Genomic DNA, 26,963 nt, shown 5'->3' with positions numbered 1-26,963 from the left:
TATATATTCTAAAATTTGCCTTTGTTATCCACTATGAGTCCGTTCAACACTTTGACCCCCTTCTCCCACTGTTGGCCTCCTGGTTTTGGGTCATCATAAGCATATATTGCTTCTGCCTTCCTGGAGGATTTAAAGAGGAAAAATCCAGGCATTGGGTTGAATTGCTCAATGTTGCTTTTTTTTATATTAACCTTGCCTGAACAATGCAGCAATAATGCTTTTCAGCATGTTATATTCATTCTTTTATAAACTTCCACTGTACATCTGTCTTCTTTAAGTGTTCATCATATTGGATACTCTATATGGAAAATCCAAAAGGTTCCACCAAAAACCTGCTAGAACTGATCCATGATTTCAGCAAAGTTATAGGATATAAAATCAATGCACTGAAATCGGTTGCATTCCTATACACCAATAATTAAGCAACAGAAAGAGATATCAAGGAATTGATCCCATTTCCAATTGCACCAAAACCCATAAAACAGCTAGGAATAAATCTAACCAAAGAAGTGAAACATCTGTGCACTGAAAACTATAGAAAGCTTATGAAAGAAATTGAAGAAGACACACACACACACACAAAATGGAAAAATATTCCATGCTCCTGGATAGGAAGAACAAATATTGTTAAAATGTCAATATTACCCAAAGCGATCTACATATTCAATGCAATACCTATCAAAATAACATCAGTATTCTTCACAGAGTGAGAACAAACAATCCTAAAATTTGTATGGAACCAGAAAAGACCCCAAATGGCCAAAGCAATATTGCAAAAGAAAACTAAAGTAGGAGGTATCACAATCCCGGACTTTGAGTTGTATTACAAAGGTGTAATCATCAAGACAGTATGGTACTGGCACAAAGACAGATACTCAGATCAATGGAACAGAATAGAGAACCCAGAAATGGACCCACAAATGTATGGCCAACTAATCTTTGACAAAGCAGGGAAGAATATCCAATGGAATAAAGACACTCTCTTCAGCAAGTGGTGCTGGGAAAACTGGACAGCGACATGCAGAAAAATGAACCTCAACCACTTTCTTACACCATACACAAAAATAAACTCAAAATGGATGAAAGACCTCAAGGTAAGACAGAAAGCCATCAAAATCCTCAAGGAGAAAGCAGGCAAATCCTCTTTAACCTTGGCCGCAGCAACTTCTTACTCAACACGTCTCTGGAGGCAAGGGAAAAAAAAAAAGCAAAAATGAACTACTGGGACCTCATCAAAATAAAAAGCTTCTGCACAGCGAAGGAAACAATCAGCAACACTAAAGGCAACCGATGGAATGGGAGAAGATATTGGCAAATGACATATCAGATAAAGGGTTAGTATCCAAAATCTATAATGAATTTATCAAACTCAACACCCAAAAAACAAATAATCCAGTGAAGAAATGGGCAAAAGACATGAATAGATGCTTCTCCAAAGAAGACATCCAGATGGCCAACCGACACATGAAAAAATGCTCAACATCACTCATCATCAAGGAAATACAAATCACAACCACAATGAGATACCACCTGATATCTGTCAGAATGGCTAACATTAACAACTCAGGCAACAACAGATGTTGGCAAGGATGTGGGGAAAGAGGATCTCTTTTGCAATGCTGGTGGGAATGCAAACTGGTGCAGCCACTCTCGAAAACAGTATGGAGGTTCCTCAAAAAATTAAAAATAGAACTACCCTACGACCCAGCAATTGCACCACTAGGTATTTATCCAAAGGATACAGGTGTTCTGTTTCAAAGGGGCACATGCACCCCCATGTTTATAGCAGCACTATGAATGGATAAAGAAGATGTGGTATATATATACAATGGAGTATTAATGGGCAATCAGAAAGAATGAAATCTTGCCATCCAACTATGTGGATGGAACTAGAGGGTATTATACTACCTCTAGTGAAATCAGTCAGTCAGAGAAAGACAAATATCATATGACTTCACTCATATGAGGACTTTAAGATACAAAACAGATGAACATAAGGGAAGGGAAGCAAAAAGAATATAAAAACAGGGAGGGGCACAAAACAGAAGAGACTCTTAAATATGGAGAACAAACTGAGGGTTACTGGAGGGGCTGTGGGAGGGGGGATGGGCTAAATGGGTAAGGGGCATTAAAGAATCTATTCCTGAAATCATTGTTGCACTATATGCTAACTAACTTGGATGTAAATTAAAAAAAGTAAATTAAATAAAAAAAAAACTGAATAGGTGCCATCTTAGCTCAGCAGGCAGCGTGTCAGTCTGATTAAAAAAAAAAGCTGAATAAAGAATATCACTTTTACAAATAAAAAAATAAAAATAAAGAGGGTAGATCTCATGTTAAGGGTTCTTATCATGAAAAAGGAGGGTCGGGGGAGGACATAAGGAAATTTGGGATGTGTTGGATATGCCTATTACCTTGACTGTGGTAATGGCATCATGGGTGTTTGCATATGGGGAAACTCATCAAATTGTATTCACTAAATATGCGCAGTTCTTTGTATATCAATTATACACCAATAAAGCTGTTTTCAAAAAAACTAAAAAAAAAAGTGTTCATCATATTGTTTTAAAGTGATCACATTTGCCCAGCCCTCTTCCCCAGTCCCCTAACACCACTGAGGTCCCATAAGCATTTGAACGGCCTCAAGCTGGCGGGGTGGGGAATGGAGGCCCTTGTACTTATACTCATTAATCAAGAAAACAAAATTTTAAGTAAGATATATTTTATCTTCCTACCTTGACAATATAATGTTATAATTATTTGTATGGCTAGGCTTGAAATGGAATCTCTTATACTCTTCAACATCTGTACTTGAACTGCAATGAGACTGCTGCAATGAGACTCCAGTCCGGCTGCTTCTCTTCCAACACACGGCTTTATCCCTGTCTGTGCCACAGGCCAGTACATGTGAGTGGACACCATGCTGGCACTTCTCTTGGCTCTCAGGGTGTGCACACCAAAGGCCCAGTTTGCTTGTGAGATAATGGCCCAGGGGAAAAGGCCCAAGAGGGCCTTACAAATGAGCTGAGGACCATCTGAGCAGATTATTGGGGTCTTTAGCACCAGGGGTGTGGTCTAGAATAAGAAGGTAAGTCCGAGCTTTGGGTGGCCATCATGTACCTGCATGACAGTTTAACTCGTCCCTTTGCCCACTCAAATATCTTGCGTCCTTCCAAGGAGATCTGAGGCTATTCTTTATGTGCTGACTTTAAGGAACTTGCTATGTACTACAGAGGCTTACAGCAAAAGTAACTATTACAAGAACATGCTGAGGATTAAGAGAGAACATATAGGGGCACCTGGATGGCTCAGTCAGTTGAGCATCTGACTCTTGGTTTCAGCTCAGGTCTTGATCTCAGGGTCATGAGTTCAAGCCCCGCATTGGGCTCCACAGGAAGGCATGGAGCCTACTTTAAAAACAAAAATTAAAATTAAAAAAAGAGAGAATACTCATTAAAAGATGTGCCTGGAGGAATTAAGGAAGTCTTTGACCTTACTGAGGCATTCAAGTAGTCTACAAGAGTCTTTTACCACAGCTCAGCTGTGGAGGCAAAAGGAGAAAGGGAAGAGAATCTCAGTCAGAAGAAGTGCCTTGTTCAAATGTACAGAAGTGTGAAAAAGTAGAGCAAGTTGGGAAATTAAACGTGGGTCATTTGGCCTGATTTGGGGGTGTAGAGCAGTCAGTGGCTTTCACACATAATATGGGATGATCCCAAAGTCTCAGAAAGAGCAAGAAAGCTCATTTGCCCGATTCCCTAAATGCAGTGGCTGAGGATGGCGGTGTTCTCTTGCCAATATACTTACTCTCCCTTCTTTTCACCGAAGCTTCCCACTGCACCCACCAGCACCTGGGCCGCACTCTGGGACAGAGTCTCATTCGTGTATTGTCTCTGGTAGCTTGCCTAAAAGAAACGTGCGGTCCAATGGTTATGTAGCATGGTTAATGATCACACATTAGTATTCCCTTTATGGAAAAACAGTCTGTGAGAAAAAAATTCAGAATCCCTAAATAATCTAGTATCGTTATAAAAAGAATGTTTCTGTAAAGTCCAGATCTTGAGATCAGTGTAGAAGGTCTGTCTGTGCTTTGGATGGAATCAAACTGGTTCTGTGGGAAACTAGGTTCCTGCTAGATGTGCACTAGACTTTCAAGAGTAAGTGGAGTTCTGGGGCCCAATAAATGTGGGAAGTTCCTGCTGCGAGTATACCCCTATCTTAAAAGCTTATAATGCATCTTAGAAATTTAAAGCTCTGAGAAATCCTGTAGTAGGGGATCCTGGTTTATATGTTTAATTTTTCCAAATGTTTTGACAACAGAACTCTTGTTTTCTCCAATCTATCGTAAGTATTAAGTGAATTGCCACTGTGTACAGAAAATATTCATTTGTTTATTCAGTCTGTATACTGAGAGACCACTTTGCTTCAGGCACTACTTTTGATGCTGAAGAAACCATTGTCCGACACTGCCCTGGCCTCAGAGTGCTGACACTGTTAAAAATCTCTGTATGAACCAACTTTCTAAATTGGAATGCATGATGTAACTAAAGAGTTCTGCTTTCATAGAACATATCCTGTCTGTACAGGATATGGATATTAAAATGCATTTTTGTTCTTGGGGGATGCCAGAAAGGGATAGAACTAATTTAAAGGATGAGGGAACAAAAGGTTGTTTGCCCATGATACAGGAATTCAACAGTCTACTTAAGCTTCATTAAAATATTTATAAAATAATGTGAGATAAACATATTTTCAATATCCTCAAAAGTAAACACCATAGTATGTAGAAAACTAAGGAAACTGAAAGTAATATGGAACTCATGAAAGCTTAGCAACACAAATGACAACGCAGTTAAGATACTAGAAATATGTTAATTCTTAAGTGATCATTCACACCAAAATGTAAGAATTTAGAGAATGGTTGATTCCTTAAAATAACCACCATTTATTGATCTCCCTACCATACTATTACTTTAACTGACATGTTTTATGCACAATTATTTAATTCTTGTAGGAAACTTATGGGGACGATATTTTAATCTGTATTTCATAGATGAGAAAGCTGAGGCTCAGAGAATTAAGTCATTTTCCCAAGATCACATTAGAAACCCAGTTCTCTCTGAATTTAAAACCTGTCTCCTCTTCCCCCAATTATGGTTGGGGGATGTTGCCTCTTCTATACCACTGTCTCACCATGCTGTGCTTCCTCTTCTAATGTACAATAGTAGAGAAGATATTGTCCCAGTGAACAATAACTGACTGAGGAGCGCCTGGGTGGCCCAGTCAGTTAAGTGTCCAGCTCTTGATTTTGGTTCAGGTCATGATATCACAGTTCGTGGGATCGAGACCAATGTCGAGCCCATAGCCTGCTTGGGATTCTCTCCTCTCCCCCTCCCCTGCCCCGGTCTCTCTCTGCCCCCCCCCCCTCAAAATAAATAAATAAAATCTTAAAACAAAACAAAACAAACAGTAAATGGCTGAGATTTATTTTTTTTTAATGTTTATTTATTTATAATAGAGAGAGAGAGTGCAAGTGGGAGCAGGAGAGAGAGAGAATCCCAAGCAGGCATTGTGCTGTCAGCACAGTGACTGAGATTTAAATAAAAACTATCAAAGCTTTAAAAACTGTAATAGACCAATTAATATTATGGTTGGAGCAGTGAGCATTAGAATTGACATTGTAGAAACCAAATCAACTAACCAAGGTAAGCGTGAAAATATGTCTAGAACAAAGAAGGGCTAAAAAGATGTGAGGCAAGATAAAGAGCTGGAGAACAGAGCAGAAAGATCCAACTTACTTTAAAAAATAAGGATTTCCTGGGGCACCTGGGTGGCTCAGTAGGCTGAGCGTCTGACTCTTGATTTTGTTTCAGGTTGTGATCCCATGGTTCTTAGAATTGAGACCTGCATTGAGCTCTGCACTGCTAGCATAGAGCCTCTCTCTTCCTCTCTCTCACAGTCTCTGCCCCCCTCACTTGTGCTCCCATGCTCTTTCTCAAAAATAAACAACAACAAAAACAAACAAACAAAAGTATTTCCTGATTCAGACCCAACACGTAGCACAAAAATCAACAAAGATATAATGGTAGAAAACAAACATTTAGGGAAAGAAACCAAAAAGATTCATGGTGGATATGTTGCAGAAAATGTAGAATATCATATATGGAATGAATCCAAGAGTTCCTGTAATTAGCATTTTCCTATTTTATGAATGGAGAGAATAAAGACTGAAAAAGAATAAATCCTAAGACATACATCATATTATTAATGAAAAGCAAGATCCAAAATGGAATGTCCTGTATTAATTTTGAGAGATCTCGAATACATATTTTCCTGAAATAAATTAAAAATCTGGAAGTGACTCAAAGACATGATGTCATAAAATCTGCTGGTGGAGCAAAGCACCATATGGGCATAAGTTCATCCTTAATGGCACTGCCTCAATTGCTTAATGAAATTCATTCAGGTCCTTGGAAAAGCTGCCTTTGAGATTCAACCTGTCTGCCAGGACTACTGCTGAAGAGAGGACAATTATACCCTACAAACCTTCCATTTCCCAAGTTAGATTGAACATATAGAATGCTTGGAATCCTGTACGGTTAGAATAGATGAGACATGCACGACAGTTCCATATGCAATGAGGAAGGCCCAACATGAACAATAGTAAATAAGCTATTAGCAAATTCCCACAGAGTCTGCTTTGTGGCTGTGTCACAGAATTTCTTTAATTTTTATTCAAGATTTGATCTGGAAGCTACTACTATCTATTTGCAGTTATTAGCAGACTTGGTGGTATCTTTCACAAAAACTTGGCGTGGAACTGGAGGTGGATGGTGTCATCGAAATGACCGCATAACACGTGTGAAGGTTGAATTCAACTGTAATTCCTGCCATTGGGATCTGTGAGATTCCCAAATCCTCTTAATAAAACACCTTTTACTTAGGCCAATTTGGATGGATCCATTTTTCTTTTCTCTCTTTTGGCAATCAAGCAGATTCCTAAGACAATGCCAAACTTCCCTTTGCCTTTATAACAATCTATTCAGTTCAGCAGGTAAGCAAAATCTAGATGTCTTTAGCAAGGGAGAAAGCTTTCAGTATAATTTTAGGCCAAAATATAATTTTATTTTTTTATTTTAGAGAGAGATAGAGCTCAAGTGGGAGAGAGAGGCAGAGGGGGAGAGAGGCAGAGAGAGAGAGAGAGAGAGAGAGAGAGAGAGAGAGAGAGAGAGAGGAGAGAGAGAGAATCCCAAGCACGACCCATGCTGTCAGTGCAGAGCCTGATGCAGGGCTCAATCTCAGGACCCTAGGATCAAGACCAGAGTCAAAATCAAGAGTTGGACGCTCAGCCAACTCAGCCACCCAGAAGCCCCCACAAATATCATTTTAAAAGTGTATAATCAAGTACTAACTATTTGTGCTGACAAGAGACGCCTGTTGGCCAACTCCATTGCTTCAATGTTAAGGGTCTCATCTATTTCCTTGTTACAGGCTAGACATTTCACCTTTTGATGTTCTGTTGTTTCTCCTTGGCTCAACTAAGTAGAAAGAAATAACAAAAAAGTAATACATGAATATTAATATATTGTTTAGCATAGCCCTCAAGCAATTCACATAACAATTTGGTTTGAAAATTATAGAAAATCTGCTAGATACAGAAAAAATGTTCAGATGAGTTTCGTCATCATTTCACAGTTATCTAGAAGGTAAAATAATTGCCAGTTTTTGGGAAAAGGAGTTATATCATATTTTTACCTTTACATGGCATTATTGAGAGTTTATAAAGCTACCATGTGTATAATCCCACTTTAAGCCAATGCTTCTGAAAGTGTGGTCCCCCAGCAGCCTCAGAATCACCTGAAAATTGTTAGAAATGCAAATTCACGTCTGGGGGAACAGGGCAGAAATCTGTGATTTTACAAACCCATCCCATGATTCTTGCTGCAGTTACAGTTTGACAATCACTGCTTTAACCTTATCGATTAAGGTAGAATAGAAAATGAACTTGGCCTTGAAAGATGGGAGTTATGGATAATTTCATTTTACATATGAGAAAAGCTGAAGCTTAGAGAAAATAAAACATTTGCTCAAGATCACAAAGCTATTTATTAAAGTGACAAAGCTAGGATATGAACCCAGATTTTCTGAGTCCAAGGCCAGTGCTCTATCTGTTATACTGTTATAGTCCCCCTTGTCTGCACTGTAAAGAGGAGATAGCAGTTGTTTGGTCACCTGCTATCTGAAACAGATAAGGTATCAGAGTGGGGGCCTCAACGTTGACTCTGAAGTAGAATCAGCTGGGTAAATGGAATAAAAATACATATTCTTAGGACCCTCTTCAGGCCACTTGCATCAGAATTTCCGGGGGAGGGGTTGGGAAATAAAGCCATATTTTAATAAACTTTCTAGAAGATTCTGATGCAGCCAGGTTAGCAAAAGGCCACAATCAGAAATTGGGAGCTATTATAGAAAATAATTGAATTTGATTTGGTGCTTGTCTTATCCGGAAATTCCTGGCAGTATTCCTATAGATGGGGGGCTTGGTTCTGGATCCCCATCTAGAGTGTACTGGTTAGTGGATATGAAATGGATTTTGAGGAATCCTACTTTATAGCAACCAATTATCTTATGGCTATACTCTTAGAATTTGGCTCCTCATATTGTATGATGCAGAAAAACACTGCAAAAACTGCATCATACAATATGCATTAAAACACTGCATTGAAAACTGGACATGACATAGGAGATAGCAAAACAGCAGTAACATTGAGAAGATTCCAGAACAACTTTTATTATTTCTTCTTATGGCAACCATTACTGATTGGTGAGTTACATATGCTTCAACCACAGATATTCTAAAGCATATCTCAGAAGCAGGAGGTGACATCTCACTCACACCTAAACTTATGACACTGGCTTTGAATTCTGTTTTATATCAAAAAATAATATTAATCATAAGTTAGGGGCTAGCAAGTGCTTGGCAAATACAGTAGTGTAAATAAATGCTGAACAAAGGCACCTGTCCACCATCAATCTAGCAAAAAACTAGCCATTTTCTAAGACTCACTCTCCTCTTTTTATGGTAACTTTTAAAGGGAGCTCCAATTCATCACTCCTTCTTTTGAATTTTACACCACTTATTTTCTACCTACTCAAAGAGGTTGTCACTTCTATGCTGCCCCACAATGATCACAAAATTCCCTAAGATCCCCTTCTTACTATTATGACAGTGAGCCCCCAGTACAACTTCTGTATTGCAAGTATTAAAAATTGTGAATTAATATTTACAACATTTATACTTACTTAACATAATTAGTTATATCTGCTTTGAAAGAATCAACAAAAGATACTATTTGCTTACTGCATATGGGTTTTGAAGGACAATTGCTTTCTCAACCATATTCCAATCTGCATTAGCAAGATCTTTGTCAAATTTGAGTGCAGAAGCTGCAGATTTGGTTAGCTCTTGAAAGTGTTGAAATGTACAATAAAGAGATTTATATTTTGTTGATGTGACGTCATGAAGACCTTTGATACAAAGAACATGTTTTATCAATAATAAAGATGCCACCATTTTGAATATGGATTATAAGTTTCCCTTTGTATTTTTGATTTAAGTTAAAGACTCAGGATATATTGTTTAATAATGGGAACCCTGACAATTTTAAGCTTTTCTACTTTCATACTCCTCAAAAACACTGAGGTACATAATGGTAACAGTAATAGTTAATAATTATCGAGTGCTTAACATATGCTGAAAAACACATCTCAGCACCTTGAATGTATTGTCTCTGATTACCTTACCCACCTTTTAAGGTAAGTCCCTTTTCCCAGTTTGATAGATGAGGAGACAGAAGAGAAGAGGTGTGATGATTAATTTTATGTGTCAACTTGACTGGGTTACAAGATAACCAGATATTTGGTGTGTCTGTGAAGGTGTTTCTGGGTAAGAATAATATTTAACTTGGTAGACTTGAGCAAAGCCGATTGACCTCTTCAATGCAGGCAGGCCTCATCAAAACCATTGGAGGCCTGAACAGAACAAAAGAAAATTCATTCTCTCTGCCTCATAGTCTTTGAGTTGGGACTCAGTCCTTTCCTGCCTTCACAATTTGGACAGGAACTTACACTATTGGTTTTCCTGGTTCTCAGACCTTTGGACTGTAGATCTTGGGGCTTCTCAGCTTCCATAATCATGTGAGCCAACTTCTTATTGTAAATCTCTTTATAAATATATGATATATACATATAATACCATATACAGAATAGATGACATATACATATATATGTGAGATATAGGAGATATATATCTACACATTCATATATCTGTACTTCTGACATATACATCCTGACATATACATCTCATATATATGTACATATATACAAATATACAGACTATATGTAAATATACATATATGCAAGAGATACACATGTAGGAGGTATTGATATAGATATATACATATATATACAGAGTATATATACATATACAATCTACCCTACTAAATATAATATTGTATATATTTATATGATAAGTGTTTGATATGTATTTGTCTCCAGACCTCATTAAGGTTTGAAGGACTCTCAATATTAAGCACAAATTCCTTTTTATGAGCCATAGACGTTTCCTTGGAAAGCAATGATGTTCTGTAAGCAAATGTTCACTGCTCTTAGTGCAAGTAAACATACTCCACAATAAGAATTTTAAGTTTATTTAGCTACTAAGTAGAACATATGATGCTCTTTGCAAAACTTTCCCTCTTTAATCTTTTCTTTCCAATTTACTATGTTAAGGCTCAGAGAATTTAAAAAAGTAAAGAGAAAAGATTTTGTTACAAATATAAGGAAGGAATGCAGATTGGGTAATGAAATACCATTCATAAAGATGGACTTTCAGATTGATTAAAAATGCCAATTAGAGGGGCACCTGGGTGGCTCAGTCAGTTAAGCCTTGGCTTAGGTCATGATCTCACAGTTTCATGAGTTGGAGTCCTGTGTCCAGCTCTGTGCTGATAGCACAGAACCTTCTTGGGATTCTCTCTCTCCCTCTTTGTCTGCCCGTCCCTCACTCATTCTCTCTGTCTCTCTCTGTCTCTCTGTCTCTCCCTCTCCCTCTCCCTCTCCCTCTCTTCCTTCCTCTCTCTCTCTTAAATTAAAAAATGAATTGCCATTAGAGTGAAAACGCTGTGTGCAATGGGAAGGGTGATAGAGCAGTTGAGAATATAATGGATTAAAACATCAGGGCCATTTTTTTTTTCTAGGTTTTCAACTGCCACATGAATTTTTAACTCTCTAGATCTCGACTTTTCAATTGTTAAAAAGTAGGGGATGAAAACGGACATATTGCATAATGCAGTTGCTTCCTAAAATTGCTATTTCTGCTTTAATGCTCTTCAGCCCACAATCAGTTATCCACAGAAGTAGAGTTAACCATATAATTACACTTACTTGCTTAAAACCAGCCAAGAAATTCCTTTTGCTGACAGTGTGGAGCCTGCTTGGGATTCTCTCTCCCTCCCTCTCCCTCCCTTCCTTTCTCTCTCCCTCTCTCTCTCTCTCTCTGACTTCCCTTCCCCTACTTGAGCTCTCTTTCCAAACAAATAAACATTTTAAAAAATGTTATTAGAAAATGTTTCTCTTCACTCAGAATAGTAATTAGTAGGGCTTACCTAGTTTAGTAACTGCCATTGGCAAAATAAATCTATTGACAATCAGGGTAACTAAGCAAACTGACACTCCATGAAATAATACCTAGAGTAGAAAGAAAAATACAAAGTAAGTAATCATGACAATTTCATGCACTATATTCTATATTTGCTAATGTAAGTTAAACCAGGCTGTATTAAGTCAATAAATGCTCATAGTAGAGAAGAATATGAATGTCAGGCATGATGAAAGTACTCTGGGTATTCTCTATCTCCCTGCATAGATTTTATTCATGCTTTTGGAACCAAATCAATACTCAGGACACATGATCTGACAAGTAAACAAATACTTATGGAGACATTGGGAACATAAAAAGCTTGTCCTTAAATTTCACTGCTGCACTTCTTGGGCCTTGGGAATATGCTTGTACTTTATCAGTTCTTATTCACTACACATGCCACCATGTGCATAACCATGAAGTTCTGTGTTCAACACTACCAAGCACCTCTGTATCAAATAATTCTCCTCATCTGGGGTAAGAGAAGAGCTCGGGGGTCTTGCTATGTTTGCTTACCTCATGTTTTGCCTCTCTGCCATCCCGTCATTGTCAGGAGGGAGGGGCAATTAATATCTCTGGTGCCACTAGATTTTTTTTCTCTGCTTATACTCCCAGTTGGAACAATACTTTTCTTTTTTTTTTTTTTTTAATTTTTTTTTCAACGTTTTTTATTTATTTTTGGGACAGAGAGAGACAGAGCATGAACGGGGGAGGGGCAGAGAGAGAGGGAGACACAGAATCGGAAGCAGGCTCCAGGCTCCGAGCCATCAGCCCAGAGCCTGACGCGGGGCTCGAACTCACGGACCGCGAGATCGTGACCTGGCTGAAGTCGGACGCTTAACCGACTGCGCCACCCAGGCGCCCCTGGAACAATACTTTTCAATCTAAGACCGCACACTTCTGTTGACTTACATAACTCTAATTTCCAGAACTTATGTCATACCCCCAGCCTTTCCTTTTTTTGTGGCTACAGATGGAGGTTAGAGACAGAGCGTGAAACCACACCAGAGACTCTCCAGGTGGCATATTAGAATCATGGGGAAACTTTAAAATACTGGTGCCCAAGATGCTCCCACTGAATATTCTGATTTATACGAGGGTGGAGCCCACACATTAGTAATTAGAAAAACTGAGGTATAATGTACATACATTGAAATGTACTTGTTTACCATTTGATAAATTTTGACATTGTATACACCCACATAACCTTCAATCCTATCAAGATGTAAAATATTCTTATATCCCGACCCCCCCCCCCCCAATATCTCTAGTTCTCCTTGCCAATCAATCCCCTACTCCACAGGAGGTCTGATTTCTATTTCTATAGATAAGAACTACCAATTCTAAAACCTTCATGTAAATTGAACATTATGTTTCTCATTGTAGTTTTAATTTGCACTTCCCTAAAGAAGTGATGTTGAGCATTTTTAATGTGCTTAGTGGTAGATATATCTTTCTTTGTGAAGTATCTGTTTATCTCTTATGCCTGTTTTAAAAAATTAGGCTGTTTTTCGTTTATTATAAAATTGTAGAAAATTTGAAAACTGTATTCGATCACTTCATATATTTTAACCAGTTTTATAGTTGTTTACTATAGGAAATAAGTCTGATATCCACTATTCATCATGGCCGTGGCCAGAATTCCACACGCACTGATAATTTTCTAAAAGTTCCTGAAGCACTCTAAAGTGCGTCCAAAATTGAGGATCACTAAGTTCGTTAATTTAATAGTAATAAAAGTTAATTTCTATATAGTAAGCATAGAGCACGATATATCAGGCTTATTTAATCCTCATAACAGTTCTGTGAAGTGAATACCAATATTGTCCAATTGCACAGATGGGAAATTTAGGCACTGTCACTTAGCCAAGGTCAATAAACTTGTGAGTAGTAGACACAAGATTAAGTTATTTTTAACCTTTACTCTAGTGCTGCTTTGTGAGTATTAAAAAGTATTAAAAGGTTAGCTATAGGGTTCAGCCAAATTAAATGAAGTGTTACTTTCTTTTCAACTAGTTACTACTCTAGTGAGGGCATCTCACTAAATGATTTTATTTACTAAGGTTTTATCTCAAAGCATTATAATCATCAACATAGCTCATACTTATTGTACATTTACTATATGCTAAACAATGTATTAAGTATTTTATGTACATTTTCTATTTCTCATACTAACCCTTTGAGATAGTGGTGTGCTAGAGCTGGTTTTTCCCAGTTCATGAGAGCTGATCATTAAATTTTCAGGAAGTTATTGAGCTGATTGATGTTCTCTTAGTGAGAGTGATTACACAATAGAAATTGGCAAATACTACAAATTAGGACTCCCTCTGACCCCTAAAAAAGTTATTTGTAAACATTTGCTAAAACAACCATTGGTATTATTATCTTTTAATTTTTTTAATGTTTATTTATTCTTGAGGGGGGTGGGGGCAGTGTGACAGAGGGACATTGAATCCGAAGCAGGTTCCAGGCTCTGAGCTGTCAGCACAGAGCCCGACATGGGGCTTGAACTCACAAAGCTGTGAGATCGTGACCTGAGCCGAAGTTGGACACCCAACTGACTGAGCCACCCACGTGCCTCAACCATTGGTATTAAGTCCCTTTTAGAATGATGAAACGGACATGTGCAATGAGGTAGGAATTAAATAACTTGGTGATGGTGATACAGCAAATAGCAGTCAACTAGAAATTTCAGAACCCAGATCTGTGCACGATGTCTACCATTGAACTGGTCAATATGTATGGTAAGGAACTGATCTTGATTCTTCAGGCATGTGTATATAGGTTAAAAAGGAGGAGAAGGTCATGGGATAGTAGATACTTTTGGTTTTAAAAGAAGTGTTTGAATGCTTAATTTTTTAATGTTTGGACTATTATCTAATTAGACATACAAATATTCCCTGGATGCTCTTTCCTTTATATTTGGAATTTATGTGTAAAAGAAAACAAAAACAAAAACAAAAACAAACAAAAACACCACAATGGAAGTATTAGATGCTTGTGATATCCGCACAGGGAATTTCTTACAGAGCTCCTTGTAATGATCTTACCTTGAAAGAAGGTAGAGGGAGAGTCAAGCCCATTATGTTCTGTTAGGTAGAGTTTGGGGTAACTGTAAGTGAAAAGGTAACTTCACTTGACAATTAAAATGTTCTGATTCCTAGCATTACTAAATGTGGCTTCACAAAGTTACAGAAAGCAATAGAGCCAATAATAAGCAGGTTTCTGCTTTTCTCGAATGGTTATTAGGAGTAAGTAAAAATAAAAACACTTATTAGGTACATACTCTGTTTCAGGTACTATTTTAAATTATTTATAAGTATTTTTTAGGTTCATTTATTTATTGGAGAGACACCGAGAGAGAGCGTGTGTGCTTGTGCACATGGGGAAGGGGCAGAGAGAGAGGAAGAGAGAACCCCAAGCAAGCTCCATGCTGTGAGTACAGAGCCGTACACAGGGCTCGATCCCATGACCATGAGATCATGACCTGAACCAAAATTAAGTGTTAGATGCTTTATCAACTGAGCCCCCAGGCATTCCTTAAATTATTTATAAGTTTTAATTCCTTTAACCTTTGTAATAAACCTATTTTAAGAGTGTAATGAAAGGATTTAGGAATTCCTAAGCCAGAATGTTCCCCAGGAAGAGGAATGTTGCCAGGTGTTCTTCCTCTATCCAATCTTGGCATCATGGCTAGATCACTCCTACAGTCCAAGTGGCATGAGCTACCTCACTACTAAAATATATTTTAAGTACACAGCAACAGTATTCATAATATGTGAAAAAAAAATCATTTATCTTTACTTGAGATTTTTCCCTCTCAGTTCCAAGAGGAAGGTCAGAGTAGGCAAGGAGAAGAGCCATGTTTATATTAGGTGTTCCTTTCATTTCACTCCAGATCATAATGAACGCCCAACGCCAGCTGAACCCATGACCAAGTCGAGACAAAAGAGGGCTCATTAATAGAAAAACCAGAAGTCTAGAAGACAAAAGAGATTTTTAAAAGTTATTGTTGCCATAGATATTTTCACCACTACCCCCATTTCATTCTATTCTACTCCAATATATTCCCTGTGGAATACCAACTCTCAAACAAATGAGCCATATTTCACACACTGTTAGCATGGCACCAGAAAAAAAAAAAGGCAGAAGGGCATTTCATGGAGAGATACAAGAGTATGGCATTATTCTCTTCATTTATTTCTGTTAGGTTTCTAGAAGGTTAATTCCACATCACCCTTGAGTGGCGTTTCTTGAGGTAGAAAAGAAAAAGTTAGAGATGCTTTGTTGATATATTTTATTCTGGATCCCAAAAAGAAATAAAAGCAAATCTAATGAGTGAGAAGTGAAGGGAAAAAGTGCCCTCCTTTTTTTTTTCCTTTGTAGATTTTAATCTTGCTGAATCTATCTAATATTGGCCAATTCATTTTTATTTTTTTCTTTTAATCGCACATCTCCTACATTTTACACTAGTTGTATCTCATAATTTCGGCCTCATTTCTATTTATTTGGCACTAGCCAACTGATGTCAACTCCCTATTAATTTTCCTAGATGGAAGCAGCATGTTAGCAACACTAGTGATGGAGATTGAAGAATCCTGAGACTGCAGTGATGGTGGTTGTTCCTCCTCTGTGTCACCTCCCCTTCCCTTACAAGGGCAAGGGCAGACTCTTTTCCACCTCTTATCATTGAAAGAGAGCTACAAAAATTATTTAGGCAAAAAGGACATTTACAAAGAAGATATTCTTATGATTGTTAAAAAGCTATTTCTAACTATAATTTAATCACAACAGGAAATTATTTGTTATATAATATTAGGCAAACTAAAGCAACATAGAATTTTTATTTAAGATCAGTGTTGAACTTTATGAAACCTCATCGGAAAAATAACATTGGATGAAATATACCAAATGTTAATAGCAGTTGTCTCTAGGTAGTAAAATTATGAAAGGTTTTTTTCCTTCTAATTATCAAAAATTTTATAAAGTGCTTAGATTGCTTTGAAATTCAGTTAAAACCGGAATTAATACAGTTACAAAAAACACTAAAACACTAATTTGCTAGTGATTCCTTGGCAAGTTTAAAAGGCAATTCTTCATATTCATGCTAAGGCATGAAACATTTCTATTTAAAAAATCTCTTTGGGTTTAGTCAATGCCTTATAAATAGAAAAATTCAAATGAAATTCTTACCTTAAAACAATAAGTGTGAAATAGATATTTAATGAATAATATATATCAGAAAATGATATATATAAATATGTATGTGCAGGAATTAGAAGTCCAGTGAAGGTAAACACCATAAGAAAAGCAACAAATGATAGACAATTCCAGAATCTGCATTTTCAGAAAAAAATGTAGTTAATTATAGTTAACTAATCTAACACATTTATCACAAGGCTTATCTATGTGAGGCATTGTGCTAGGCCTAGTCAAAAACATAAAGACAGGGCACTTGGGTGGCTCAGTCAGTTGAACGTCCAATTTTGGTTCAAGTCATGATCTCATGGCTTGTGAGCTTGAGCCCTCTATTGGGCTCACTGCTGTCAGTGCAGAGCCCAATTCAGATCCTCCCTCCCCTCTGTCTGCGCCCCCTCAAAAATAAATGAAACATTAAAATAATAATAATAATAATAAGAAGAAGAAGAAGAAGAAGAAGATAAAGAAGAAGAAAATAAAGGTAATTAATGCATTTACCTACACACTCAAGGGGCTTATAATTTAACTGGGAAGAGAGGAGCACTCAGACAAGTAAATAAATAATTCTAAAGCAACTTTAATCAGTTTACACTACAGGTAAATTAGTGTCTTTCTTTTGGATTGATTTTGAAAACATGTTTTGGTTGTAGTTGTACTATTTGACAGAATTTATTCGGGCATTATGGTTCATGTAGCTTGAGAATACTGATTGTGAACTCCTTGTATCATTGGAAAGAGCTAAAATCATTTATCTTTAAAAAAAATACTAAACTGCCAGTCTGCTTTACACAATGATAGGATGAAGGCTTGTCCTAAAATCTAGCTAGTCCTTGGAAGATGTAAATTAATCCTTTATTCTAATGAGTGCCCTTTGTAGATTTTCCACTGGGGATTTGTGAGCATGTGTACATTCTATGAATTTTATGTATTCAATGTCACAATATTATATTCATAAAAAAATAAATTGAAAAGATTAGAAGGGTACATGAATACCATTTTATGAGATGAAGGTAGCTTGGTTTAACCATATGCTACCCTTTAAAGATAATGATTATTTTTTCTCCAGGACTCCTGATTGGCCAAAAAACAAATTCAGTATAAAAATTAAATCTTTCCCTGTTACATTAATAAGAATTTTCAGGGGTGCCTGGGTGGCTCAGTCAGTTAAGCGTCTGACTTCAGCTCAGATCATGATCTCACAGTTTGTGAATTCAAGCCCCACACTGGGCTGTGCACTGATGGTGCAAAGCCTGCTTGGGATTTTCTCTCTCTCTCCCCCTCTCTCTCTGCCCCTTCTACTCTCTCTTTCTCTCTCAAAATAAATAAATAAACTTAAAAAAATAAGAATTTTCAGTTTTGAACTATATTTAAGAACCACAAATACCTAGGCATTATTAGAGAAAAATTCAATATAAAACATCCTATATTAGGAAATGTTAAGTCAAAACATTCAAAATACTTTCTTTATGACTGAATTTAGGCTAATTACTCTAGGCTGTGACCAGCATTCAAATCACCAAGGAGGAAGTCAAACTTTCACTCTTTGCAGATGACATGATACTTTAGGTGGAAAACCCAAAGACTCCATCAAGAAACTGCTAGAACTGATACCTAAATTCAGCAAAGTCACAGGATATAAAATTAACATACAGAAATTGGTTGCATTTCTATACACCAATCAATGAAACAGCAGAAAGAGAAATCAGGGATCAATCCCATTTACAATTGCACCAAAAGCCATAAAATACCTAGGAATAAATCCAACCAAAGAGGTAAAAAAATCTATACACTGAAACTATAGAAAGCTTATGAAAGAAATTGAAGAAGACACAAAGAAATGGAAAAATATTCAATGCTCATGGATTGGAAGAACAAATATTGTTAAAATATCGATACTATCCAAAGCAACTTATGTATTCAAAGCAATCCCTATCAGAATAACACCAGCATTCTTCACAGAGCTAGAACAAACAATTCTAAAATTTGTATGGAACCAGAAAAGACCCCAGATAGCCAAAGTAATGTTGAAAAAGAAAGCCAAAGCTGGAGGCATCACAATTCTGGACTCAAGCTGTATTACAAAACTGTAATCATCAAGACAGTATGGCACTGGCTAAAAAACAGACACTCAGATCAATGGAACAGAATAGAGGACCCAGAAATAGACCCACAGATGTATTGCCAACTAATCTTTGACAAAGCTGGAAATAATATCCAATGGATAAAAGACAATCTCTTCAGCAAAAAGTGTTGTGAAAACTGGACAGCTCCATACAGAAGAATGAACCTGGAGTACTCTCTTACACCAGACACAAAAATAAACTCAAAATGGATGAAAGACCTAAACATAGGACAAGAAGCCATCAAAATCTTAGAGGAGAAAGCAGATAAGAACTTTTTGACCTTAGCTGCAGCAACTTCTTACTTGACATGTCTCTGGAGGCAAGGGAAACAAAAGCAAAAATGAACTATTGGAACCTCATCAAGATAAAAAGCTTTTGCACAGTGAAGGAAACAATCAGCAAAACTAAGAGGCAACCAAGAGAATGAGAGAAGATATTTTCAAATGACATATCAGATAAAGGGTTAGTATCCAAAATCTATAAAGAACTTATCAAACTCAACACCCAAAAAGCCAAATAACCCAGTGAAGAAATGGGCATAAGATATGAATAGACACGTTTCCAAAGAAGACATCCAGATGGCTAACAGACACATGAAAAAATGCTCATCCTTCATCAGCAAATAGAAATCAAAACCACGATGAGATACTACCTCACACCTGTCAGAATGGCTAAAATTAACTCAGGCAGCAACAGATGTTGGCAAGGATGAGGATAAAGAGGACACCTTTATCCACCTATTCTACCACTGTTCATGGAATGCAAACTGGTGTAGCCACCCTGGAAAACAGTATGGAGATTCCTCAAAAATTAAAAGTAGAACTATCCAACAAACCAACAATTGTACTACTAGGTATTTATCCAAAGGATATAAAAATGCTTATTCAAAGGGGCACATGCACCCCAATGTTTACAGCAGTACTATCAACAATAGTCAAATTGTAGAAAGAGCCCAAATGTCCATCTACTGATGAATGGACAAAGAAATAGTGGTATATATGTACAATGGAATATTACTCAGCAATCAAAGATAATGAAATCTTGCCATTTGCAACAATGTGGATGGAACTAGAGTGTATAATGTTAAGTGAAAGAAGTCAGTCAGAGAAAGACAAATAAAAATATTATTTTATTCATATGGGGAATTTAAGAAACAAAATAGATGAACATAGGGGAAGAAAAGCAAAAATAAGATTAAAACAGAGAGAGAGACAAACCATTAAAGACTCTTAAGTACAGAGAACAAACTGAGGGTTGCTCTCAAGTGTTGGGTAGGGGAATGGGCTAAATGGATGATGGATATTAAGAAGGGCACTTGTTGGGATGAGCACTGGGTGTTATATGTAAGTGATGAATCACTAAATTCTACTCCTGAAACCATTATTACACTACATGTTAACTAACTGGGATTTAAATTTTGAAAATTAATCTTAAAAAGGTAAAAAAAAACAAATAAAAAAATTTTTAAAAAGACTTTACCTATTACCAAAAGAGATGAGAAGTTATTAGGTGGTTTTAAACAAAAGAAATGATTTGGGTAAGAAGGAAGTGAGGTGGATGAAGATCAGTAAAAGGTCATAAGATTGACACAGTGTAGTGTCAGCCTATTTGCAGAACTGTTCAAATCTGGGTCCTAGAGGCTGTAAGCTGAAAACATGGGAGATGATGATCCTCTTGTCTTGGAGAGTCGCAAGGCCCTGCAGCAGATTGTTGTAGAATATAGGAGCACTTAGGTTTTTACTGTCTTGGAGAGTAGGACCTGACACATGTCATATTTTTGACAGTAAGATTCTTAACATTGAGATTATGATGTGCTCATTTATATGACCATGTACGTGGGTGGCTGAAGCAGGAGGGCTGAACAGGCTCATAGGAAGAGAGGAGGTCCAGGAACTGAAAGGTGGAATAGAAGGATCAACTGTGTGGGTATTAACTGAAATCACTGAGAATGGTGATGGGGTAATGGTGCTGGAGAGTCACAGTGAGAGGACGGTCAATATCTTCACGAAATGGAGAGTGTGATTCAGGGATCTAGACATAACTACAGTCAAGAGAGTGGCAGATAGTAAAATCTGATGGCATGAGCTTCAAAACTGGGTTCTTCTCGGGAAGAATGAGAAAGTATGATCTAGAAATGACTTTAAGGTATAGAAAGATCACCAGCCTCAACTGTAGGCTCAGTAGTACCCAGGATGTGGGTGAGAAAAACAACTTCTAAAGGAAGCAAGGGAGTAAATGCCTTCAGGGGAGATCCAGCATTTAGTTAGAGCAAAAAGGTGAAGGGAGACTTCAGAATCACTTCCCAAAATCAGATTTAAAACATGTAACATTTTTATTTCTTCCTACAATAATTAATTGTGGCCCAAGTAATTCTGCCTAGGTGTTGGTACAATTGGCTTCCTTTGTAATTGACATGAAATTTCAGTAAAGAGTTCCAAAATTCTATTAAGATTCTATACTTTCAAACTTCTGACTTCTGAGTTTATTCTATCTTCTATAACATCCTGCAAAACTCCAAAAATCATTGATTATGTTCAGGGCCTCTTTTACTCTATGTTGTCATTGTGCAAGTTAAGTCAAGTTCTCAGCCTGTGTGTTGTATCATTACAGAAAGCACCCTTCTAGCATGCTGGCACAAATTCCACTCTCCCCTAAGCTGGATGCCCTTGAGCAGGGCACAATTTGTAAATTTGTACATATGGCCATATTTTCTTTTATAACACTGCCAATCCTCTTCAAATGTCCTAGCTTTATCTTTTAATTTGCTTTGCATGCCATCTCTTCATTGTCCTTAAAATATTGGTCTTCTAGCAGCAGCGCCAGGCTGAGCCATATTGGAGCTTGAAGCAAAAGGAACTATCAGTAGTCTTGTTCTAATATTTCTTTAAAATGTTTACATTTTCACCAGGGTTTTTTTGCATTAATTTCTTTTTTTTCAAAAATAATGCATTAAAATTTAATTAAAAATTTTAAAAAATGTTTATTTATTTTTGAGAAAGAGAGACAGATTGTGAGCAGGGGAGGGGCAGAGAGAGAGCGGGACACAGAATCTGAAGCAGGCTCCAGGCTCTGAGCTGTCAGCACAGATCAGACACAGGGCTTGGACCCATGAACTTTGAGATCATGACTTGAGCCGAAGAAAGACGCTTAACTGACTGAGCCACCCAGGCGCCCCCAAAAAGTATTGCATTAAAAGATTATTTAATCTTGATTACTGAATCTTTTGGCACCTTCTTAAATTTTGTGCCTGTGATGAGTGTCTCGCTTGCCTTACCTTAGTCCTTGCCTTGTCTAGTGGGATTATACTGGGAATTACCGAGTAGATGGTCAGAGGCTTGAGAGAATTAGGGGGAAAATAGAGCCAACATGGACTCAGGTAAGGTTACAAATTTTGCCTAAAATTAGAGGATTAGAAGACACAAGCAATAGAGTTTCTAGGAAAGGTTTTTATTGAGTAGTTTTCAAGTCAATATCTTACTTTGATAGATATGTAGATATAGATATAGCTATTATTACAATATTATAGCGGCCAATGCATGAAAAAATATGAAAATATGCTAGCTACTCACTCTAGAAGAAGTGCTTCAACTCCTGGTTTAAAACTGGTAGAATTTAAAAAAAGTCCCATAATGGCCAGGGTAAATATTCCAGACATTCCAACTAGTTCACCTATTTTAAAAAGAAATAAATATAAAGTATTAATTTAAGATCAACAGTGGTACAAATTTTGCTCAAGATGAAAATATCAGATATCTTGATAGTATAGTAACTTTATAGAGAGGCTACCCTACTTGGTTTCAAATGGATTATATTGCAGGTTATTACCACTACCTATTGTCCTTCTTCCTCCTCAGATTCACACCCAACTGTATTGTGGCGTCTAACATTCTTGCACAGTTTTGGCTTTAGATCATTGCCAACAATTTGAAGCTCATAAAACTCTTTTACTGTGTTCTCGTGCAGCCAAAGCACCCTCTACAGGAGTCATGTTTTTAGAGGGGCTCTGGAGGGATAAAATGGAAGTGAGCAAATGGGTTTTTTGGACTAGCCCACTTCATATGCTGTCTTTCTTGGGAGACAGTAGGAGATAGAAATGGTTTGACTTTGTGGCAGGACTAAGGGAGTCAAACTGGTAGAAACCCAATAAGGATCTACTTCCCCAGTTTAATTTTGTTTGGGTGCATTTACTGTGTGAGAATGAAAAGCATGAAAAACTGGAATATTCTTAAAAGTAGCTGTAGTAGAGTTATATTCCCCCTTGCAATATGAAAGTAGCATATTATCAATGTAAAAAATCCAAATAATATGGTACAGTATAGAGATTATATATGTGTGTGTGTGTGTGTGTGTGTGTGTGTATTTTTTTTTAATTTTAATTTTTTTTAAAGAGGACCCATAATTCAATGACCCAGGCTTCAGGTCCAGATCATCCCCAACTTATGCAAGTTTGACTTACAATTTTTTGACTTTACAATGGTGTGAAAGCAGTATGCATCCAGTAGAAATGGTACTTCAAATTTTGAATATTGATTTTTTTTTCTCAGTCTAGCATAACCTCTTGTGATGCTGGGCAGTGGCAGTGAGCTGCAGCTCCCAATCAGCCAGGCGATCATGAGGGTGAACAACCAATACACTTACAACCATTCTGGTTTTCTCTTTGAGTCAGCACTCAATAAATTACATGAGATCTACTTTATCATAGAATAGACTTTGTGTGAGATGATTTGCCCAACTGTAGACTAATGTAAATGTTCTGAGCAGGTTTAAGGTAGACTGGGCTAAGCTATGATGTTCAGTAGGTTAGATATACTAAATGCATTTTTGACTTAAGAAATTTTCAACTTACAATGGGTTTATTAACACATAGGCCCACTCTAAGTCAAGCAGGATAGGTATAATTTTAACAAAAAATTTATTGGAATTTCTATAATGGAGAGGACTACATTTTCTCAGAAGAAATAATTTTTTTTAATTTTTTTAACATTTATTCATTTTTTGAGAGACAAAGAGAGAGCACAAGCAGGGGAGGGGCAGAGAGACAGGGGGACACAGAATCCAAAGCAGGCTCCTGGCTCTGAGCTGTCAGCACAGAGCCCGATGCGGGGCTTGAACTCATGAAACATGAGATCATGACCTGAGCCGAAGTCAGACGCTTAACCAACTGAGCCACCCAGGCACCCCTCAGAAGAAATAATTTGATAAGCTAGTTGAGAATAGAGAATGAGACCCAAAAAGGAGCTTCAAGTATTAAAGGATACTTGCTGAATTACAATACTGGACACAAGTGGTAAAAATTAAGCAGGAAACATGGAAAAGTGAGATTAAAGGTAGCTATCAGGTTTTATAAAATCATGAATTACATAATGTAACTTCCCTTATGAGCTTCCTTGTCCCCATCTTCAGTAAAATTTACTAAGAACCAAAAACATCTATATATTTAAAAGGAGGAAGCAGAGATCATGAGGAGCTAACCTACAAAATTTTTCAGAAATCATGAGGAGATAGATCTTTGGGTGCTCAGAGGCTAAAGAACTGGGAATTTAAGATAATTGGATCAAGATCTTTGAGAGCAGTGGAGTGAGTTCCCAGTGAACACTCACCATGGCATACATCAAGCATACATGCACACAAAGTCACACAGTAAAAAAAGCTATAATGAGATTGTACAGTAATAGAGTTCTGTAACTAGTTTCTTTTTTCCACTTACTGTTTAGCAGACTCTGTTCTAGTTAATAAATAAAAATAAAAATAAAAATTAAAATTTGTTTTAATAGTAAAGAGTATTGTGGATATTCCACCTTTATCATATTGCCATTACTTGTCAATTGCCAGGTGTATTTGGATCAGTTATTTTCCCTTCCATCTCTTTGGCTTACTTTACATTACTTTGTTACAACAGTTGTATTTTAATTACTGGTGGCTTGTTAAATATTTAATACCTACCTAATAGAGAAAGTTCTCCACTTTTTTTTTAAGCTATCTTGTCTATTCTCACATTTAGTATTTCCAGATGATATTTCAAATTGTTTTGTAAAATTTCAACCCCCCCCTCAAATTTCTATTATTTAATTCGGACTGTAATACATTTTAATTTTATGAAATTGGTATCATTATCACACTACCGAGTCTTTCCCTTCCAGAGATGGAAAATTACAAGTTTTATATTCTTTAGTTTAGTTCTGGCTAGAAATGGTACCTTAAGCCAGGAACTAACACTTTGGTTAGTCAGTTTTGAATTATAAAAGAAGAGGAAAATGTGGACATGGGCACTTTGAGGAGATCAAGTCCTGGACTAGTTATTGTAATTTATTAGGTAACAGTGACACCTGGAAAATATTTATAGGGAATATCTTGAAGATACTAATAATATGAACATTAAGCCAGGTTGGAGTGAAAGTCCTTTTACATTAGATTTATATTTCCTCTGTACCTTGTTTTCAGGAAATTCTGTCCTAGAAGTTTTCTTTCTAAAATATTTATAGAGACATTTTAGCTCTAAAAGTTTATAATTATTTTGGGGGGTATAACCCTTAACCTTGAGGCTATACTCACTTACTAATTAATGTTAGAGAAAAATTATATTTTCTGGAATATATTTTTGTAGAAATTTAGGTATCCACAATTAAAGTAGTACGTGATGAATGTATCTGTACTGGCTGTTCCCTAGATGTCTATTAATTCATTAATATGATTCTATAAACTCACTTGGTTATAATTGGCTTTAATCTCCTGATTAGTTAGGAAGCCTCAAGATCCTATATTCTACCTTTCCTTCCTCAGACATGAAAATAATGACTCTTGTTAGTCTAGCAATTCTAAAAAGATTTTCTCTGTTTCAGTTTATTCCAATTTTATATTTCTCAGTAAACTCTTATAATTTTCCATGTTTAGTCTCAAACTTCTTAAGTTTATTCCTTTATATTTTATAAGTTTTTGCCAATGTAACGAGTATCAAATTTTCATTATATTTTCTAACTAACTACTGCTGGCTTATAAGAACACGATTTTTTTTGTATATTTATCTTATATCAAGCTATTAAAAAGCCTTTTGGGCTTAGTTTACTAATTAATTCTTTTGAGTTTTCTATGTAATTTAAAATGTTGTCACTAATGAAATCATTTTCTCTTTTAAAATTATGGATAAATGTCTTTCTTTTTTTTTTTTTTTCTTATTGCATTAGCTAAAGCTTCCAGAACTACTTTAAATCATCAATATGAGAATAGGCAACTGTTTTACTCCTAAATGTAAATGAAAGTGCACAGTATAAGTTGGTAACTAGATAACTAGGTATTAGAGTAAAACCTTGGATTGTGAATAACTTGTTCTGTGAGTGTTCCACAAAATGAGCAAACATTTCTAATAAATTTTAACTTGATAAACAAGTGATGTCTTGCCATACAAGTAGTATGCGACACCAAACACCATGTGATCACAACTGGGCGAATGGTTCTTGAAATTCACTTTGATAAACAAAGTGCTGTGGATTACAAGCACGTTTCTGGAAAGAATTATGTTCACAAACCAAGGTTTTACTATATTTACTGCACATGCTAACTCCAAGTCCTTTGCAGGGCTGTCTTGAAGAGCAGGGTTGAATGAGATTCTGAGGCTGCATCAGAAAACAGTAATATGATGAATGATTAATAACTACCATACTCCTGTGAGGAAGAAATGGTGGCAAAGGGATTAATAATATTGATAGATTTTCTAATATTTAGACTTACTTGATATGAAACTTCTATTTTGATTTCCTTTTTGATCTAAAAGCTGTCCAGAAAAGTATATTTAATTTCAGGCTGTTAGAATGACTATTTTTAAAGACCCTCCTTTTGTAATTAGTAAATTATAATTGCATTGTGATTGAACAATATTTGGGATTTTATTAAAATGCTCTTCGAGTCTAGTTCATTTCCGTAAATGGTCTACAGGTATATATGTAAAG

The 26,963-nt window shown here is 36.6% G+C and overlaps 1 protein-coding gene across 4 annotated transcripts in view; it reads right to left on the bottom strand.

Annotated features, from left to right (window-relative positions):
- The window catches only part of SLC9C1 (solute carrier family 9 member C1), a 107,375-nt gene that overhangs the window by 46,762 nt on the left and 33,650 nt on the right, over nucleotides 1-26,963 (bottom strand). For all 4 annotated transcript variants that reach the window (XM_058731434.1, XM_058731436.1, XM_058731435.1 and 1 more), the window contains 7 exons: nucleotides 22,590-22,689; nucleotides 16,892-17,035; nucleotides 15,503-15,677; nucleotides 11,664-11,745; nucleotides 9,359-9,525; nucleotides 7,410-7,535; nucleotides 3,805-3,902 (listed from right to left, as the gene is read on the bottom strand). In XM_058731434.1, the coding sequence (XP_058587417.1) occupies nucleotides 3,805-3,902; nucleotides 7,410-7,535; nucleotides 9,359-9,525; nucleotides 11,664-11,745; nucleotides 15,503-15,677; nucleotides 16,892-17,035; nucleotides 22,590-22,689 (892 nt within the window). The remainder of the gene's footprint in view (nucleotides 1-3,804; nucleotides 3,903-7,409; nucleotides 7,536-9,358; nucleotides 9,526-11,663; nucleotides 11,746-15,502; nucleotides 15,678-16,891; nucleotides 17,036-22,589; nucleotides 22,690-26,963) is intronic.

This window comes from Neofelis nebulosa, chromosome 5 (assembly GCF_028018385.1).
Source record: "Neofelis nebulosa isolate mNeoNeb1 chromosome 5, mNeoNeb1.pri, whole genome shotgun sequence".
NCBI lineage: Eukaryota > Metazoa > Chordata > Mammalia > Carnivora > Felidae > Neofelis > Neofelis nebulosa.
This window is presented reverse-complemented; position numbering and strand designations above follow the sequence as displayed.